This window comes from Acyrthosiphon pisum, chromosome X, assembly GCF_005508785.2.
Source record: "Acyrthosiphon pisum isolate AL4f chromosome X, pea_aphid_22Mar2018_4r6ur, whole genome shotgun sequence".
In the NCBI taxonomy this organism is placed as follows: Eukaryota; Metazoa; Arthropoda; class Insecta; order Hemiptera; family Aphididae; genus Acyrthosiphon; species Acyrthosiphon pisum.
The window spans coordinates 81,799,747-81,816,283 of NC_042493.1; the positions used below are offsets into that span (position 1 = coordinate 81,799,747).

Genomic DNA, 16,537 nt, shown 5'->3' on the forward strand with positions numbered 1-16,537 from the left:
CTTTCAGGGGGTGCCAGTGGGCAGTGGCAGCCTTCTGCTTACCCTGAAAAAGAGGCCTGCGCACGCCTATATGGGCGTAGGTTGTAACTGTGTAGCCTTTATACCTATACATGTATAGCGGTCGGAACCCCATAAATATTTAGCATTTTGGCGGCTAAAATAAATTCAATTGTTAGCAGGATTTGAAGTCATATTTGTGACTCGACACGTCCATTAAGAGTTTTGACAGTAATAATAAATACCTATACCTATGTCTAAATAAAAAAATGACGAATAAAGTTGTTTTGTTATAGGTAGGTAAGTATTGTGTTCATTTTTTATAATTTTATTATTGAACCTTCTTACTATTATCTAGTAGATACTTTAGTGTACCCCTTAGGTCATATTAATGTGTAAGGGACTGGGATGATAGGTAATACATACCTAATTTACCTAATATGTATACCTAATATTATATTCTTTACTCAATGATAAATGACAATATTATACATTATGCATAGGCGTAAATAGGGGGGGGGGGGCTGGGGGGGACTTTAGTCCCCATCCTCCCACAAAAAAAAACTAATGATTTCACTACTATAATTTAAAAGCATCATAAGAGTTTCAAGTATAGACCTGAGCTTCAGCCCGCCCAAATTTCAAACACTATTTACGCCAATGACATCATGTACCTAATATAATAATATGATCTAAGCACAGATATATAAATTTGTATTTTTATATATCTGAGGATCTAAGATATTATGATCTATGATCTAATACACAGAATATAACAATATCTAGTCTAATATCAGTCCACCTTGGATTCACGGTTTAAGAAAGAACTGTGCTTGGATTTAAGGTTTACCACAGTCCCGCTATCGGGACCGGCTGATAGTGTTATCATTTTAATCATATAGACAGTTTGAAAAAAAAAAATATAAAACTGAACGACAAGCAAGCAACTAGTAACTACAGCAGTTCAGCCGCCACATATTCTTATTCTATGCAGCCGCCACTGAATTGTTGTACGTAGGTCGTGGGTACTAGGTACATTACACTAGTACACACTACACAGTTCCTCACCGATTTTTTGTCGATCCATTATGTGTGAGAGGTAGTCCATTCAATTCCTCTAGAACATCACTATGGGTATCGTCAATGGCTTTACGTTGATTCTTTTATTTGTCGTTTTAAAATTTGATGGAATACATTCCGTCGACACTACGATTTGGGGACCCGGTCTCAATCCATTGATTGTTTTACCAGCTCGTTACTTTTACGTCCAGTACGACCAAGATAAGTAAGTCACTTTTCACGAAATCTTACATAGGTATTTACATGATGTACCTATATGTAGTCATAACACAACAAACTTAATATTCATTAAGTTCTGTAATTTAGTAAATTAATTCTATTGGCTATAAAATATAAGATCAGGAATATTATTTACACAAATTGGAGAAGGGGACTTTAGAGGAACTGTTTCCTTTCAAAACTCCACCAAATCATCTCATATTAGGTCCTTGTCATGTACCTACTGTATATTTTAATTTTTCTGCAAATTAGATAGTGAACACAAAACATTATATACAAAGCTGGTTAATGTTGTAAATTTATTCACATAAAAAGTAGGTATGCCTTATTTTATTAAAATATAAATGTATTAGATCGTCAAGATTATTTTCTCACCAAAAAATGTGGGCTATTTGTGCCTATTAAGTAGATTGTAGTCAAATTAAATTTTAGTATTGAAATAATATATGAAGGGAGGCTGGCTCTAGGACCTTTATACTATAGGATATTAATATATTATGTTCATTCATTATAAATAATGTTTCATAGTAAGAATACAGTAGTGTGTACATACATAATATAATATAATTGTTATTAAAAATGTTTCAGATTTAATATTGCAGACTTTAATGTGTTAATAAGTGGTAAAACAAAAAATGGTAATACTTGTCGCATTTGGACAAATATCTTGGATAGAAAAGATGCATCATTTATAGTACGATACAAATTGTATGAAGTTTGCTATGAATTCAACATATTAGTTGAAAATAAAAAAACACTAAAAAAGTACTGGGATCATTTTGACCAAGGTAATTTAAATTTAAAATAGTTTACCAGTATCCAACATAATTTTTTTTACATCAAATAGGTATACACAGACAGATATATTAGTTTTGATTCACTACTGGCTACTAGTATATGGATAAAATAATTTTTTAAATGTAAAGTAACTAATTTTCTTGATAGTTAAGACACCAGCAAATTATAAATATGTTTAAAAATGATCATAAAAGAGGTCAAGTAAAGGTGTCTCAGGACTTTTGCATCATGTCATCCAGTTTTTACTTTAGTCCCACACCAAATTTACATATTATTTTTAATTTTACAGATTATAATATATTTTCTTACAAATAAAAATTTTCCCTTTATGGGGAATCAAATACTGTAATATTTATGTATTTTTAATGTTTTAAACTTTGAAAATAGGTACCTATGTTTCTAATAATATTGTGATATAATACAGGGCCAATTTATCCAGACGAATGTGACTGCTCAAAAGTATCAATAGATACATGGCTATCAAATACTAAATGCAGAACTAATATCGAACAAATTAATAATGATCTCAATCAATTTAAAAATGTAAATTTTAAAACCGTATTTGGGAAAATGGCTAAATTGTATAGTCAACACCCACACAGCACAAGCGTATGTCATTATGTTGTCAAGAATAATTTAGTATGTACTTTTCAGAATAAAGAATTAATATAATTAAAATTATTATTGTTAAGATAAATGTATAAGGTACTACCTTTTTCAAATTATATTTCCAGATATTCCGAAAATGCTATGGAGAATATACAGGATTTAAGATGTTTATGGATAATTTATTATTGTCATTAAATCGAAAGGTAAATTAATTTCTTATACATATTTGAATAAATGTAATTTATTATTTCAAATGGATATTGAACATAGGTTTTTTACTTAACTAAATTTATATATGCAACGTAAGATAACTACATACAAATTAAAAAAAAATATATTATATTATATTCAAGCAGTTTTTGTTACCTTTAAAAAGTAATTAAGTTATGTTACTTGTTATAAAATTAAAAGGCAACTAGATAACAATTTTGCTACCAAAATAGCGTAACAATACTTTTTAACTCAAAAGTAATTGTTTAATATGATACTTTCAACACCAAAATTGAAAACTTAACACGCACAACTAAAAATTACATTATATTACAAAACTTTAAGCAAAATGTATACATCCTAATATTCTTCTTCATTTAATTTTAATTTTATATATTAATGTGTCTTATTATATTGTGATTGTGTTTTTGTGAAAATGGCCTGTCATATTAAAAGTCATTCTATAGAAGTGCTTGAAGGGAGTGAAGATACATTTATAGTATAATCTTGGTTTAAATATATAAGGTTATCATAGGCACAAATAACGTTTAGGATTTGGGGAGGCTAAAGCCTTACTTGGATAATATTGAATTAGCTTAAAACAAAATGTAGGAAATGTTTGAGGGGACTATGGACATTTTTGGGGGGTTTAGCTCCTAAAGCCCCCCTATTTGCACCTATGGAGTTAATAGCAATAGTATCCCCATTATATCATTTTGTTTTGTTTGATAGTAATGCTATATAATGACTATGTGCAATAACTTTGTATATTTAAGTCATGAGTATAATCATTGGTAAACCTTTTAATATTTTGATACTGCCTAAAAAAAGATTATCACAAAAATGCTGAATTTCAGGTGATTTACGTATTACTTAAAATTTTTGTTTTTGATAATTTAATTTAAAAGTGTTATTATATTACAGAACTTATAAAAATTTAACAGAGTTTCCAATAAATTAATTAATGTAGTTACTTTTGTTTTATTTCAATATATAAATAACAAAGTTACTCAATAAAGTAATTATGTTACTACCAAACACTGTATTCAAAATAACTTTATATTGCTTGTGGCAGATACCTTCAAAATTATAATTCATTACCCTAGCAAATTTTATATCTTCTATTTTATAATTGCCTCGTTAGCTTAGTAATATCAATTATTTATAGGTGTTTTTACCAGATCTGGAGTTTTTTGTTAACTTGGGAGACTGGCCTTTATCATCACCTAAAGAACAATTTCCTTTATTTTCTTGGTGTGGCTCAAATTATTCTGTTGATATTGTGATGCCTACCTATGATATTACAGAATCAGCACTTGAAAATATGGGACGGTAAGTGTACTTCTTTTTAATTTTTTTTTTTAAATTTATTAATTTATTTGTTAATATTTAAATTGATGTTATGTTTTTTGTAGGGTGACCTTAGATATGTTGTCAGTTCAAGGTAACATTGAAAAACCATGGTCACAAAAAATTGAAAAAGGTTTTTGGATGGGTCGTGACTCCAGCAAACATCGGTTGAATCTAGTGGAACTTAGTAAAATAAATCCAGACATTCTCAATGCTTCGATAACAAATTTCTTTTTTTACAAAGAATTAAAAGACAAATATGGTCCAGGAAAAAAGCCCATTTCTTTCTTTAAATTCTTTGATGTATGATTCCTATGACTTATTATATTAAACTATTTAATGAAATTTTAATTACATATTATATTTTTTTTAGTACAAATACCAATTAAATATTGATGGTACTGTAGCTGCTTATCGATTTCCATATCTATTAGTGGGTGATTCATTGGTTTTCAAACAAGAATCCGAGTACTACGAACATTTTTACAATGAACTGATACCATGGGTTCATTATGTCCCAATAAAAAGACATTTAGATGATTTGCTAGATTTGATAGATATTATGATGAGCGATGACAAGACAGCAAGAAAAATATCATTAAACGGTCAAAAATATGCAAGAGAACATTTAGCGCCTCATAACATATTGGGATATTACTTACTATTATTTCAGGTAAGTTTAAGCAGACATTCACACCCGCATATATTTTCCCAGTCTTACAATAACAAACATATGACATAGCAAATTGGCATTCAGCAGAAATAATGATATATTGTATTGGTTTAAATATTAGTGTGAATTGATTCATCAAACTTAAAGGTGTAAACATTATGTGTGTTTGTTCATCAGTTTTCTACAATATTTTAATTTTGAAGCAAGTATTATGGTTATGTAGAATATTGTAATTTAAAAATGCACATTTAAAAAATTAAAATGGGTATTTAAAAAAAAAGATATGTAAAGACAGTTAATGTTCTAACTTTTATATCTAATAATAAATCAATTCACTTAAATATATAAGCTAAGAAAACACCATTGATTCTGTTGAATTCCTAATTGACCATGTCATGTTTCTAAAAAGGAGATAAAACTTAAGGGTGTGACGTTCTCTTATATATTTGGAATAATCATTTTGAGCATATTTTCTAATTCCTATTCATGGATTTTCAATTTTTTCACTAAATTAATTAATATTTCTTAGGTAAAACAATTTCACTAATGAATATGAAATTCAACGGTGAAGTAGTTGAAAATTTTCAATTATTTAATATATTATGGAAACGTGTTATTAACCACAAAAATTATATAGAACATGGTGATAAAGTCTGTAATATTGTTCAAAAGATGTATAACAAATTTAAACATAAATATTCTAGAATCCTACATATATGTTAAATTTTGTGAAGTTTAGATTGTCCGTTGTTTTATATTAATAAAATATTGGTGTATTACTATTTTATTAGTGACTAGAAAAAATATCACTCTTTCAATTATAATTATATTTTGTATGAATTGTGGTTGTACATTTTAAATATTTTATTAATTATGGTGAAAATGAATTTATGCTTTCTAGAACTATAGCAAATTTTTGACCTCAGTAGAAGTCCGTTCCAATATGGATGCAGTGATAAGTACTCAAAACAGTCCTAACAAAATAGCTTGTGAATGCGAACCTGAACCTGAACCTTCCATGACAAATATTAAGATGGAGCTTTAAATTTAAGTCATAATTAATCATTAATTCCTTTACAGTAAAAAATTATTGATGTATAATTTGTTTTTTTATCCATTTTGAAAACAATATTTGGAAATGGATTATATTAGAAATTTAACACATAATTACATTTTATATATTAGCAGATAACCATATTAGTAACTAAATGTCTGATAATTGATTCTGTTTGAATGTGTGATTGTAGTTTATTGTTTATTATGTATCTCATTTATTAATAACCAGTCTCCTAATTTTATTATATTGAATCTCATTAAATATTTATTCTTGCCTACTTATTGAAAGAGCTTATTATGGTTTGTAAGGAATCAGTATAGGTTATTATTTTTTTAATTTTATATTATACTATACTGAATTATTTATTATGTTTAATTATTCAAGAGCTACTTTATTTAATAACTCTAAACTTTATTTTAGTTTCATTATATAAATGTTATGATTTAATTTTGTATTCTTGCCTACTTAATTACCTATTTAATTTATTGGAAAGTGATAACATTTTACTTGTATTTATTCTATATTACTATTGTATACCATAATATACTATATGACTTTTGTATACTATACTATACTATACTATAGTATATTACTACCAAGGCTGGGCATTAAAAGTTAAAAAAAAATAAAGTTGAGTTGTTTTTAACTAAGTTACCTACCTTTTTTTAAAAATAACTACTAACTTAATTAGTTATTTTTTTTTCATCATTATTTTGTAGTTAACAATCAGTTAAATCATTTTATAGTTATTTTAAGTTAATTTTTTACCAAAATTAACTCCATATAATATATATTTAAAAAATATTTATACAAATTAATACCTAATCAGAATTAATTAAAATAATGCATTATTATCAAACTCATTTATTTGAACATTAAAAAATATTAAAGCTTTACCAGCTATATTGCATTGTTGTGTCTACAAATTTTTGTTCTAGATGTCTCATTATTTATTATAATTTCTGTTTTGATTTTTATAGAGGTTATAATTCTCCTGTCTTTAAAATCTAAATCCAATTACTTCATTATTGAAAACATAATTTTCCAATCAATGTTATCGAAAGATTTTTTGATATCTATAAATGCTAAGTAAGTTATTTTATTTTGAGATATTTGTATTTCTATTAAAATCCTAAGTCCTATTATCGGTCTCTCTAATTCCTTTTTGTTTCCTGGATCATCAAGTTCTAGTAGCAGTTCAAGAGTTGGATGTTTGGTAGACAAAGTATTCAGTTAGAAATTACGCATTGTTGGACGCTATGATTGAATTGTACGAAACTGAGCAGTTTTAAGCGGGAGTTAAAGTGGGAAAAAATTGCAGAGGGGACTGATGTCTCCATTTGGTTTTAAGCGTTCCATATATATTTTTATGTATAATGTCTACTGTATAAAATCCTAATTTGTTAAAGGGGACGCTTTTTAACCGCCGTCAGAGGTAGGGGGACTGAGTCCTCCTGCGTCCCCCCCACTTTAACCCCTGGTTTAAAGTGCTGATGCTGAAATCTATCTCTCTAGATCCAGTGCTATATAACAACTATAGAAAATGTATGTCAGAATACAAATCCTTGGGTCAGACGTCTGAGACAGAGTCACCTGTAGACTACTACATCCCACACCATTCTTTGTATAAGGCTGATGGAGATATTGATAATGAAAAGTTGAGAGTGGTGTTTGATGCTTCAGCTCGTTGCCGATCGGGTACTTCACTTAACGAGTGCCTTTATGTTGGCCCAAAATTACATCAGGACATAGAGGACGTTCTGACTGGATTCAGGGTTCATTGCGTTGCCTTTACTACAGATAATTTCAAAATGTATCGCCACATTTGGGTGCTTGAAAAATGCATGTGGTTATCAGCATACTCTGGAAAGATTCTCCACAACTTCAGATGCGAGAACACACTTTGAACACTGTAACTTATGAAGTAAACAGTGATCTTCGAGTGCTACATCATATGGTAACCGGCCAATTCGGCGAAATCCATTTCGGCGAATGAATATACCGGCGAACGGTTATATCGGCGAATGGACGTATCGGTGAATGGATATATTGGCGAAACGTCTATAATACCTAACCGGAAATAGGAAAGATACGTTCTAGGACCATATATACTTATAATAATTACTTTGTAAAAATGTATAATATTAATTCAATAATTTAGTCAATAAAAATAATATAAATATAAACAATATTGTAATAAAAATAATACTAAAAATTTAAAAGTCAATATTGTATGCCAAACTTTTTAAATATGGTATTATGTCTTGGTTTGAATAATTTTCCACCTTCGTTTTTATATTTTCTGTGGTTCTTTTCCATTTTAATTTCTGTTTTTCTTCTTTGCCAGCCTCAATTTGTACCACTTTTAATTTAGCTAGCCCGACCTCCCTTTGTAGGCCTTCAAACATCTTCCAAATTGATACATGATGACCACCAACTTGCTTTTGAAAGCCATTATGCCATCCTTCCAAACCATTATTGGTACGAGCTAGTCCATGTATGGCAGCTTCGTAGAGATTCCACAATTTTGGTTGAAATTTTGGCGTTCGTCTTGTCCGTCTCATAGGCCTCCCTTTAAAATTAAAATTTTCAAAAATTAGTAAAATATTATACATTACGTGTATGTATTTAAAATATACGGATACAATTATCTTCAAAATAATCTACTACTGGCAACATAGATTCCGGTAAATAGTCAACAAGTTCTTCAAATGCTTTTACTACATCGTGTAACGGTACAAAAGCCAATGATGCCAACATTTTTGCATTAACTGCAAAGTCAACATCTGTTGAATATATTGTCTTCTTCGGTCATACGTGTCCTTAATATAAACGCACCCGCCACTAGAGAATTGTTTCCTATTTCTGCATGTATGCTGTACAATTGCTTAAAAATAAGTGGTGTTGTTTTAAAAGTACCATCTGCATGCCATCGCGTTGACATAGATAGTGCACGAAGTCCAGTCATTGATCCTACAATTATAAATCGTTCGTCATCATGTACACCAGAATCATGAAGTAGAAATTGTGATCCACCTGATAGACACATATACTGGTCCGGTATTATTAAATCTCTTATACTGGTTGGACAAGGTGGATGCCATGTAGCACGTTCTTTTACTCGCCTAATAACATTAAATATTATATAAATTGTGGTCAATGGAAATTTAAAAAAAAATGCTTAGCGTAGATCCACAAAAATAATGTTCTAACTAATTTTTTATGAGCTTTTGATTTTAAATTTTGATTTAAATTTCAATGACTCACCTTAACTTTCGTTTTAATGTGTTTAATTTCGGTAGTTGAGCTAATACAGCATCATTTAAATTTTGTGTAACTTCACCAACAATTTGTTGAGCGGAATTTACTCCGAGAGTTGCATTTTTGACCATTTCCGTTGTAGCCTCCAGAGCAATAACTTTTGCTACATTTGGAGCATGACTGTGGGTTTTTTTTAACCAAAAATTATCTCGCGAGAACCTATGTTTGTGTGAGCCCGTGCAGGACACTCATCTTTTCGTTCACATCTCCAGTATATCTATATTTAATTTACAAAAAAAAAAACGTAGTATTTTAAACGAGTATTCATATTATACAAATTGTATACTTTATATTTATCAATAACATAATATAATTATAACTTACTTTTCCATTATGTGACTTATCTGTAATGTAGCAAAAATTACTTTCGTCCACCAATTTTGGTTTCGACCTAATCGTTAATGTACTCATAGTTTATAAAAAATAATACAGTAACAAAATAACACAGTATTTAAATATGGAACGTGGACCGTTTGACTTCAACTTGATCACCAACAAATTGTAACTTTAAAAACACATTCCAATCGGTTATTACAGTTTAACTGACAGACGATAGTTATCGTTATGACATTATCGGACAAATAACAACATTATAATCGAAAATACATTTAAAGATTAAACCCGTGACCACGAAATCCCCACCGATAACTTATTTTTTTTTTTTATTAAAATAGAAAATGTACAAAATTGTGTAGCAAAATATGTACAATAAGCAAATAGGAAAAGTGATGGAGAATAGTTGTTGGTTAGGAATTTATTGACGTATTAAATTAGAAACAAACTCTGTGTTACGTATATTTAAATATTTGTGTTTAATGTAATTTCGCCGATATATTCGTTCGCCGATGCATCCATTCGCCAATATACCCATTCGCCGAAAAAGTTTCGCCGTAATCTCTTTCGCCGAAATTACTTTCGCCGAGATATCCTATAACCACGTCATATAGCAGAAAACGATTGTAAAAGTGCTCATGAAGTCAGTAACCCAGACAGCATTTTGTAATGATAATATTATTATAATAGTATTAAAATATCGTTATACTAATATTATTCGTTATAATAATATTACTAAACAAAAAATATTAAATATATAAATATATATTAAATATCAAACATACATAGATGCATATGACATCTACGTTGGCGCACCATCCCTGAGTCTTCCATTTGTTTAAAGGCCAAACTGATGAAAACATTATATAGATCGGGATTTATGTTAAAAAAGTGGTCAAGCAACGTACCAAGGTTTTCTTGTCACCAGTCAATTTTCATGCTAAATGCATAATTCAGCGATTATGGTTAGCTCAGACTTCATGGGACGGATATGGCGAACCCGTGGCCCCGAGCTCTAGACTGAACTGATTTTAATTAGTTGACCCAGTTTCTCGATACTCTGATCTTAATTGGTTGGAGTAGGCTAATCCTCCAATTTTTGGGGGGTTATCGTAAGGCCAATCACCTTACACGGAAAACTCACAAATTACGAAAAAACAACAGTAAATGCCTTCAAAATCGAAGAAAATGAAGTGTTTAAAAAACACACGCATACATCAGTGTAAAATAAATACGTTAGAAATAATTCTAAAAAATGTTTAAACAAAAAACAGTAATTATATACACAAATTATAATTTTTATTCTTGAGTAATGGGTCATAGGACAATAATAGTAACGAATTTAAAAACATTTGGAATGCACTCTTAGTGTATGTTTTTTACAGTTACCGCTTGATGAAAACTTTTTTTCACAATGACCGCACTCGAATGGTCTTTCGCCGGTGTGCGTTCTATTATGTCTAACCAAAGTTGACTTTTGCGAAAATGATTGTCCACAAACATTGCACGCATATGGTTTCTTATCATATGCGTGCAATGTTTTTCTTAAACATTTTTTTTCATAGCTAACATTTGAAAATGTAATAGAAGATTCCCCATAAGTTTTTATATCTATAACAACAAAAAAGTTTATATTATTTTTTTTTGAGCGTTTGAATTTAAAATGTTTACGATATTGGATATTTAGTAGTAAATTAATATGAATTTCAACAATCGATTTTTGACATTTTGTTGTTAATCAAAAATAAATAACTGTAGACAGTTTGACATTTTCACAAAATGTTTAAACTAGTATTTTCTATAGATGATACAATTTTCAAAAAATATATATGAACATTTTATGAGCTATAAACAATGAGAAATGTTCGATTTTAATTAGTTTTTTTTAAAATTATTGTCCATACATTTTTGCTGGGTTTTTAATAATGTAATGCAAGGTTTTTTTTAGTAGGAGTTCAAAAATATTAGAAATACATTAGGATAATTTATTAATAAGGACTTTAAGTTCAAATTTAACAAAGTACATTAAAACCACAAACATTTGCACATTAGTTTGTAGTTTTAAGTACTAAAACTTTATAATAACGTTTCTCATAAATAATTAATATTTTCATTAAATTTAAAAATATATTCTCAGTTTTTATTATAGACATTCTAAGTTAAAATTTGGACAAAATTAATTCAACCTATTATTAGTATAAATTAATTTTATTGCAATAATATCATAAAATATACTTAGGTAGGAAGGTATAAACGTCGTATATGCTGAAAGACTGTCTTCGCTCAGAATCGTATTTTGTATACAATGATTTTATATAATTTAATTCAAATTAACATACCAATTACCGTAGTGAATCATACGACACGTAATATACAGAAAAACGGAATTATGCACATCTTTTTTTAAATTCAGTAATAACAAATTAATAACATATGAAGAACATAATTTGAATTAGATTTTCAAGAGTTATGAAGTAGCAAAAAAATATTTATCGACAATAATTTTAAAAAAATTAGAAAATTTCTCATGCTTATAAATAATTAAAAAAAAAAGGCAAAATGTATACATAAATATACATATTTACAGTTATTCGTTTTCCATTACAGTTACCCACACTACGACATGACATGCCGTTGCTACCTAATGTACCTAAGCCTATTTTTTTTTAATTATACTAATAACAAATTAACAACATAGAGGAACATTATTTGTATTAGATTTTCAAGATATATGCAAAAAAATATTAATCGAAAAAATTTGAAAAAAAAATAGAAAATTTCTCATGCTTAAAAATAGCTCAAAAAATTCATAGTTTTCAAATCAAGTTTTCAAGTATAGAAAATGACAATCTAAATATTTACAGTCATTACCTAAAGATTTTGCTACAAATAGGTTTTTTTAGAATTTCCTGTTTTCCTTATACATTTTCCCGGACAATTTAGAACATTTTAATGAATATTTTTACTTTTTTACACACCAAAGTACCAACTACCCTACATGAAAAGATGAAAATTGAAGCATTTTTTCTACTATAAAGTGTTTAAAAACCATACACACACACACACACACACACATCAGTGTAAAATAAATAGGTTAGAAATAATAATAAAAAACTTTTAAACTTTTAACAAAAAACTATTATTATATACACAAATTCTAATTTTTATTATTCAACTATCGTCAATGGGTAAAATAAATGTAGGTACACAATAAAAACTTAATTCTATACAAATTTAATTTAATTTATATTTAATATGATTAGGTGGTATGTATTATACAATCAAATAGGACTACAATCTAAGGTTATAACTCATAACTAATAATATGTACATAATATAATTTTAGGCGACTAGCTAATAGTTGGCTAATAGTAAGATAGTTACCTATCCGATTACAAAAGCATTTTGGAGTAGAAATAGTTTCATTAATATTAAACAGTGGAGGGAGAAGCAATACATACATTAATATAAAGTACACACAACATTTTGGTAATAATGTTTGTAACAAGTCAAAAACATCCATATAGCTTTTTGGTATGCGTTTTGAAATTTTGTAACAACATAAGACTTTCCGGTGTGCGTTTCTATAGACGTTTTTCAACAGAAGTTTCTACGAAAAAGCAAATACCACAAGGTCACAAGCGTGATATTTTAAACAAATGTGCAATCTTCTTCGGTGTTCAGGGAATTTACATAATTTGATGTACGTATTGGTACAAGCGTCGCCCTCACGAGTATGAAGATTTTCCAGAGTAAGTATTTTCGGGTACAATTGATGACAGTATGATGCCAAACAGTGAGCACTGCACCTATACTACACAGCTGTATTCAAAGTTTAACACATTTTGGTCGTTGATGATTTTAATATAGTTTGTAATAAATTAATAACATCAGAGTATCTTTTTGAAATATTGTGACATTACTTTCTCCTGTGTGAGTTTCTATAGTGGTTTTGAATGGTAGGATTTACTAAAAATCGAATATCATAAACGTCACACACGTGATGGTTCTTACAAACATGCGATATTCTTAGTTGTTCAGATAATTTACATACTAACTGATGTACACGTGTTAGTAAAAGCATCGCCCTCACAGGCGAAGATACGGAGATTTTCCGGTGCAAGCAATTTTGAGTACGATTGATTACAGTATGAAGCTAGACAGTGAGCACTGAAGCTACTGCACTGCTGTATTCAAGGTTTTATTTACAACGGGAAGAAGTGATAGCGTTTTCTGAGTTCTTGACCCTTACCGTGATGATGGGACGTTTTCATATATAATTAATTAATGATTATAGTTTATTTTCTTTGAGTATTGGGATGTACGACATTAATAGTAACAAACTTACAAACATTTGGTATGAACTCTTAGTGTATGTCTTTTACAGTGACTGCTTGATGAAAACTTTTTTTCACACTGACCGCACTCGAATGGTCTTTCGCCGGTGTGCGTTCTATTATGTGTAACCAAAGTTGACTTTTGCGAAAATGATTGTCCACAAACATTGCACGGATATGGTTTCTCCCCGGTGTGTGTTCTATTATGCTTAACCAAAGTTGACTTAAGCGAAAATGATTGTCCACAAACATTGCACGGATATGGTTTCTCGCCGGTGTGTATTCTATTATGTGTAACCAAATTTGCTTGCTGTGAAAATAATCGGCCACAAATGTTGCAAGCATATGGTTTCTCCCCGGTGTGTGTTCTATTATGTGTAATCAAATTATATTGCCTCGAAAACGACTTGCCACAAACTTCGCAAGCATATGGTTTCTCCCCGGTGTGTGTTCTATTATGTGTAACTAAAGTTGATTTATGCGAAAATGATTGTCCACAAACATTGCACGCATATGGTTTCTCCCCAGTGTGCGTTCTTTTATGTACAGCCAAATTAGATAAGTAGGTAAACGTTTTAAAGCAAACGTCGCACTGGAGAGGAGTTTGTCCAGTAATAACATTTTCTTGACTGTGTACATCGTTGTCATTGTTAAACGTTTGATTACAATATTGGCCAAAATACATACCTGTGTCGGTCATGGTGCGATATTCCGACGTCTGATCATCATCCAGAGAATCAAAAAATTCTAATTTCTTCCCGCCGTCTTCGATAATATAATTATTACTAACTAATGTCTCCACATCCGTATTCACTGATTGAGGGGTATCGTTTTTCGAATATTCTTCATCATACGACTTTCGTTTACGTTTATTCGATTTTTTTGGTTTATTCGACATTTTACTATTTACAACCTATAAAATATTAATTCAAAGTAATTAACAGATATTCTCAAATAAAATACATGGTATATAGTTAAGAAAACTTCCTAAACTGTTGTGAACAGTAGGTTACAAGTGGGTCACTGTAATGGAAGGTGTAAAATTTGAATTTAATGAAATAATTTCATTGTAAAAGAAAAACGATTTTGAGCGAAGACGATCAGTCGTTAGACAGCCTATGATATAACTAAGTATATTTGATGATATTATTGTGATTAAAGTAATTAAATTTGGAACCTTGTTTTAATCAAGTTGAACATTTTATAAATTTTTTTACTATACAATCTATTTTAAATTTTGAATTTAATATATTTTATCAAAATTTGAACTTTAAATGTTTTTTTCCACGCTTTTTTACCAAGGCAAATCAGTTTTATTAACTATGGATAAAAATTGAAATTTGAAATTTCCTGTTAACAGTTCAAAACCATGCAATTATAGGATTTGATAAAATAAAGATATCGTGTAAGTTCTACAGTATCTACAGTTATTCGTTTTTGAATTATAACAAAATAAAAAAATCGATACATAAGAAATCGAGTGAATATCCAATGTCATAAAAATATAAAGTTTAAACACAAATAAAAATTTAATTTCACTTTCCAGTAGACATTTTTTTGTTGATAAATATGTACAAGCTTATGAGGAATCTTTTTAATACATTTTCAAATCAAAAAATTTTTTTTATGAATTTTTAATTCAAAATAGTTTGCATATTTTTGTGATTTTTACGTATTTCATCGAAATTCGAAATGCTTATAAAAAATATTGTGTATAATATGTTTTTTATATTTTTCCACTGCCATTGTAAAAATATATTAGGAATCTTGTATTAAATTTTAAAGCTTTTTGACCCAACGAATAAAATTTTTTGATATTTAAAAAAAAAATAATTTGGAAACTTAAAATACGCAGCTCAAAACAAGTCAAAATATTTTGTATCCATGGTAATTTTTGCTAGAGTTACACAAAACAATTAGTCGGAAACCGATTATGCGTAAATATTCCCGTAAAGGCCTAAATACCAACTAGCTTCACTATCCTATCAGAAAAGATACTGTTGAAGAAAATCTAAGCATTATTACTGTCCTAAAATGTAATGACAGACACAAATAAAAATTTATAAAAGGTGGGCAAGTGGGTGTCGCTATACTGTACAGTAGTTTACAAGTTGGTCACTGTAATGGATGGTGTTAAATTTGAATTCTATGACATAATATTATTGTATAAAAAAACGATTCTGAGCGAAGATGGTCAGTCAGCCTATGATATTACTAAGTATATATTTGATAATATTATTGTGAATAAAGTAATTTATATATAACCTATTTCCATGGAACCTTGTTTTAAATGTTCAATCCTTAGATATAAAAATAATAACTACAAAATAATTTTAGATTCTGAGTGGACCAATGATTGTATAGATTTCACAATGATGTGTGTTTTTTTATTTTTTATTTTTGTGTCTGTGTACACGATAAGTAGTCGAAATAATGTTCGATTTTCAACTTCAGTATATTGTTCGATGGAAAAGTGAATATTGTTGGTGCATTGGGGAGGTCAAAATTTAAAATTCTCAGTAATTTTCAAAAGCGCCGTGAAAAACAAAAGAA

The 16,537-nt window shown here is 29.0% G+C and overlaps 4 protein-coding genes across 4 annotated transcripts in view; 2 read left to right on the top strand and 2 right to left on the bottom strand.

Moving 5' to 3' along the window:
• The first annotated feature begins 892 nt into the window (after positions 1 to 892).
• LOC100169405 (protein O-glucosyltransferase 2) lies at positions 893 to 6,398 on the top strand. The gene is made up of 8 exons (XM_001945055.5): positions 893 to 1,282; positions 1,885 to 2,084; positions 2,519 to 2,733; positions 2,829 to 2,906; positions 4,082 to 4,245; positions 4,329 to 4,566; positions 4,637 to 4,936; positions 5,838 to 6,398. Exons 1-8 carry the CDS (start codon positions 1,128 to 1,130, stop codon positions 5,979 to 5,981), a joined length of 1,494 nt encoding a protein of 497 aa, XP_001945090.2. The 5' UTR covers positions 893 to 1,127; the 3' UTR covers positions 5,982 to 6,398.
• Positions 6,399 to 7,486: 1,088 nt separating this feature from the next.
• On the top strand, positions 7,487 to 7,900 carry LOC103308960. Its single transcript, XM_008183334.1, has one exon. It carries the CDS (start codon positions 7,487 to 7,489, stop codon positions 7,898 to 7,900), a length of 414 nt encoding a protein of 137 aa, XP_008181556.1.
• A 386-nt stretch (positions 7,901 to 8,286) lies between these two features.
• On the bottom strand, positions 8,287 to 9,699 carry LOC107883368. The gene is made up of 2 exons (XM_029485673.1): positions 9,261 to 9,699; positions 8,287 to 9,118 (listed from the first exon to the last, which is right to left on the bottom strand). Exons 1-2 carry the CDS (start codon positions 9,383 to 9,385, stop codon positions 8,773 to 8,775), a joined length of 471 nt encoding a protein of 156 aa, XP_029341533.1. The 5' UTR covers positions 9,386 to 9,699; the 3' UTR covers positions 8,287 to 8,772.
• Positions 9,700 to 12,918: 3,219 nt separating this feature from the next.
• Positions 12,919 to 16,537, bottom strand: part of LOC100164624 (zinc finger protein 239-like) — a 7,631-nt gene continuing 4,012 nt past the window's right edge. The window contains exon 2 of the mRNA XM_029490106.1: positions 12,919 to 14,897. Coding sequence (XP_029345966.1) covers positions 13,992 to 14,882 — 891 coding nt within the window. The 5' untranslated portion in view covers positions 14,883 to 14,897 and the 3' untranslated portion in view covers positions 12,919 to 13,991. The remainder of the gene's footprint in view (positions 14,898 to 16,537) is intronic.